The following is a 4,457-nucleotide window of genomic DNA, read 5'->3' on the forward strand; positions in this document are numbered from 1 at the left end:
ATACAGTATATCGTTTGGTCATTGTGCTGCCACATAATGAATTGTAAGCAAGGCCTCAAAAAAGCTTTTATATACCAGAGCTGTGAGAAAAGTTCTATATAGCATTGAAACAATGTTGCGATTGTTTGTGAAAATGCCAAAAGGCGTGGCTCCTGTGGGGGGGAGATTCTATTGGGGAAAGGTTCCTGTGGGGGTTGCCATGGAAGCCAAGAAGGGGAGTGAGGTGTGTTTGTGTGTGGGCTCAAACATGCATGCATGTGTGGGTCTGGGAGAGGAAGTGTGTCCATCTGATGAATGGTTATGTGCCTGAACTCAATTTTATACACTAATTGTAGTCTCAACCATTCATTTCTAATGACTGGTCATTTTTGACCGGGAACACCACAGGTGTACAAAAGTAAAATTTAACAGCCCAAATTTTGATGAAAATCATCAATGTATTTGTGTGTTCAGATGCCCTGTGTGGACAAAGTCATGGAACCTTATGACAATCAGATTAAATCAACTACATTTTCCAGAGAACTTTTTGAGCCTGTAATCAAATGCTGATGCTCCAGATATTCAACTAGTCTAAAGAAGGCCAGTTGTATTGCTATTTTAATTAGCACTACAGTTTTCAGCTGTGCTAACATAATTGCAAAAGGGTTTTCTAATGATCAATTAGCCTTTTAAAATGATGAACTTGGATTAGCTAACACAACGTGCCATTGGAACACAGGAGTGATGGTTGCTGATAATGGGCCTCTGTACGCCTATGTAGATATTCCATTAAAAAAAATCTGCCGTTTCCAGATACAGTAGTCATTTACAACATTAACATTGTCTACACTGTATTTCTGATCAATTTGATGTTATTTTAATGGACAAAAAAAACGTGCTTTCCTTTCAAAAACAAGGACATTTCTAAGTGGCCCCAAACTTTTGAACAGTAGTGTATATTTGCGGGGGCATGTGGTATGCCGGTGACCTAATATACTCACGCTTAACTTTAATCCCATGAAGGAAAAAAATACTACAATTCCAAAAACTCTATTATTCTAACAGCTTTTGTGGATGTCAGCCAAGTCCAAAATGTCCCAATAGGACTTCTTCAGTGTTCCCCAATTCTGTCCCAGCCCTTTCACCTGAATGTGTCACCTCATGCACTCACATCCATTTATGGATTTAAAAGGAATTAGCTCATGTTAAATATAATAGGAAATCTGTGTACAATCTTCCCATGCCTATGCCAGTGCAATATTTTTACACTTCAGGGAGAAGGGAGGACCAATGCTTTTGGAGTTCATGATTTTAAGGAGAGAAGATAAGTCTCTCCAGTGGCGGAGTTCGTGCCGTTCAATTAACTTTGCTCTAACCTTCCACAATAGCATGGGCAGAAATATACAGTCTTGCCAAACTCAAAACCTGGTCTTCAATGAGACAAAGAGGAGAGGAAAGAGGAGGAACATTAGTTAGAGCCCTTAGACCCTCACAGGTCTGTATCTCTTTCACACTCTCTCCAGGGCTCAGTGATCATTTGAGGATAGTCCGGTTAGATGAAGCCTTCCAGCAGAGAAAGAGGAACGAGGATGTCATTTTTGTGCTCCATTTAGACCACCTGATACATGTCTATTGTAAGTCATGGGCTCAATTCTTAAAGTGCTATTTGTCAGTGACAGGCTCTGATAGGTTAACTAGGAGAGTCCGCTGGCGCCCCACTCCCACTGCAGCGTTGGTTGCTCCCTGGCCAGGGTGGCCCTCAGATCCCCGTTATGCTCCTCCATCAGAGGCTCCATGAACACCACCCGCTTGTTGATGTTGGCCTTGGTTGGGTCCCTGTGGCTCAGTGTGGGGGAGAAGATGGAGGCCAGGGTGTTTGGGTCGTAGGCTGGGATTGGGATGGCCGGGGGCAGGGGCTGCTTACAGCACCCACAGCGGCAGGGCGTTAGGTAGAGGTACATTAGGATGACTACCAGGGTGACCACGCAGCCCAGCAAGGTGGTGTAGCCCGTGTTGAAGGTGTCAGGCATGGGGCGGATCACGGTGACATTCACCTCCCTGGTTGCATTCAGCATGTGTTTGTGGTCCAGGGCTGTACACACATAGACTCCCGAGTCGTTCACCTTGGCTGCTGGGATCTCCAAGGTCCCGTTAGGGAACACGTTGATGAGGGTGTCGTTGAAGCTCGTCTGGGTCAGGTACTCCTGATTTGGCGAGACCCATGTGTATGACAGCTCTTTACCTCGGAGGGAGGTTTGGCAGTCCAGACGGACCCTCTCCCCCTCATTCACCATGAGGTTGGAAAGGAGAACAGCCATGGGCAAAGAGACCACCTTCCCCACCGTGCAGTTTTGGAAGTAGAGGGAGTGTCGGAGGAATCTGACCGAGGCGCGCGGCTCGCCGTAGATCAGGCAGGTGTGCTCATCTGTGAAGTCCCTGACTGAGTCGAAGCCCCTCTGCTCCCAGTGCCAGAACACACTGTACATGGAACACTCACACACCAGAGAGTTGTTATGGAGGTACAGCCCCTTCTGCACTGACCCCGGCAGTGCCTTCACATCCTCCCAGGGTAGCGTGGTCATACGGTTGGAGGACAGGTCCAGCATAGTGAGAAACGGATGACTGTGGTCCTGTATGGAAAAGAAGGGGAATTCTGTCACTTGGTTGAGGCTGAAGTAAGCCTTCCTGAGGCTGCTCAGACCGCTCAGCGTCCCACCCTCCACGCGGGTGATACGGTTGTTGTAGAGCAGCAGCTCCTCCAGCCTCCACAGACCCTGCAGAAAGTGCTGCTCCAGCACCCGCAGCCTGTTGGAGGACAGGTCCAGGTGACGGAGACTGGAGGTGTTCTGGAAGACCCCATGGCCCAGTGTCGTGAGCTGATTGTTTGCCAGGCGGAGGGTGTCCAGTTTGGGCAGGCTGGAGAAGCTGCCGGGGCCCAGCCAGCCCAGCCGGTTGTAGCTGAGGTCCAGGGTGACGGTGGTGGGGGGCAGGAGGAGGGGCAGTCTGGTGAGGCCCTGGGAACCACAGCTCAGTGTGTCTGAGGTGCAGAGACAGATGGAGGGGCAGGTCCCCTCTGTGGAGTGGAGGAGGAGGCACAGCAGCACTACAGTGTCTGGAGAGAAGAGGGAGGTCATTCTGCTCTGGCTCGGTCTCCTGGGGAGGAAAGAGATTTGTTATGTAAATGACCCTCCCTGGTTGAATGAATGCAGTGGAAAGAGATAGTCATTGACAATTACAATGGTCAGAATACTTTTACAAGGCTGAGAATGGAATAGAGTATAAACCATAAAAATCCTTTAATCTATAGGTCAGTTTTATCATGGATGCACAAACAAAATGTATCACGGGATACAGAATTTTTTAAAGAAATAAAGATTATCTTATCACATGACTTATCTCATATCTTATTGTAAAGTGTAACTGAACATTTTGTTTAGAAAGACAGTCACAGCAGTAACAACTCTTTGAGATATCCTGATGCATGTTTTTCCAGAATGTTCTGACTGTATTCAAAAGTAGTAGTACAGGAGTGGAAGAACCAGGGGTTAATAAAGAAAATACCTTTTACCTGAAGAGTACTTTCCCTCTCTGTACAACTGACTCAAAGGTTTGTTATCGTCCTCACCAAAAAGCAATTAAAACCGCATCGCTGCCACTGATTTAATAAGTGTCATGGAATAAGACAAAAAAAACATGAAGTTATTCAGATATTCGCTCTACCACACCTCCAAGACCTGCTAAAACTAACTGCTCAAACAGCACGGAATCCTGATTGTTTTGTCTCTTTCCCCAAAGTACTATTTAATTCTAAGCAATCCTTCACACGCGTATCCAACTGTTCACTCTAACTTCAGGACTTGTCCTTTTCCCAAAAGTAGTTAAGCGAGCCACAGGTATCCAACTGTTCAGTCCGAAGTGAGAGCTTATGATCCCTTTCCCCAGCCAGAATCCTGAGCAAAGATGTCACTACTCTCTCCTCTTCTATCACTCACTCAGTCTCTGTCCACTGGTAAAGTTGCTCTGAGGGCTTTATCTGTCCACCAAATGTGAGCGGTGCTTTCTAAAAAAAATCCTGCAGTGCTTTGCGATGTTACAAACACCGCTCACTTAATCTCCTACAATCCCCTCCTCCTGCTGTATGTCATTTAGAGCACAGCCCTGTCTCCCTCACTGTCATCTTTAAATAATGATGCTTTTCCTCCTTAGTCACTACTGCTATGTTTTCTCTCAACTAAATTCAATCGACTTTATTGACATGGCGAGTTAAATCACTTGCATTGTCAAAGTATACATATAACAACAATGGTGGGACTAACAGTAATAAGGTAACAGTAATAGTAGTAGTGATAATGAGTTTTAACATTTTAAAAGCAACTACAGCAACGAGAATAATGAATTAAAGTAATAGGAGGCTAGTTTTAACATGGTTAAAGAGTCACATGCCATGAAAGCCAAAACAAAACAAAATGGCAAATGCT

The 4,457-nt window shown here is 45.8% G+C and overlaps 1 protein-coding gene across 1 annotated transcript; it reads right to left on the bottom strand.

Annotated features, from left to right (window-relative positions):
- Positions 1-880: 880 nt before the first annotated feature.
- On the bottom strand, positions 881-4,009 carry LOC106566604 (amphoterin-induced protein 3-like). Its single transcript, XM_045692732.1, has 2 exons — positions 3,548-4,009; positions 881-3,132 (listed from the first exon to the last, which is right to left on the bottom strand). The coding sequence occupies exon 2, from the start codon at positions 3,111-3,113 to the stop codon at positions 1,674-1,676; it is 1,440 nt and encodes a 479-aa protein (XP_045548688.1). The 5' UTR covers positions 3,114-3,132; positions 3,548-4,009; the 3' UTR covers positions 881-1,673.
- Positions 4,010-4,457: the final 448 nt, after the last annotated feature.

Source organism: Salmo salar, chromosome ssa13 (assembly GCF_905237065.1).
Source record: "Salmo salar chromosome ssa13, Ssal_v3.1, whole genome shotgun sequence".
Taxonomy (NCBI): domain Eukaryota; kingdom Metazoa; phylum Chordata; class Actinopteri; order Salmoniformes; family Salmonidae; genus Salmo; species Salmo salar.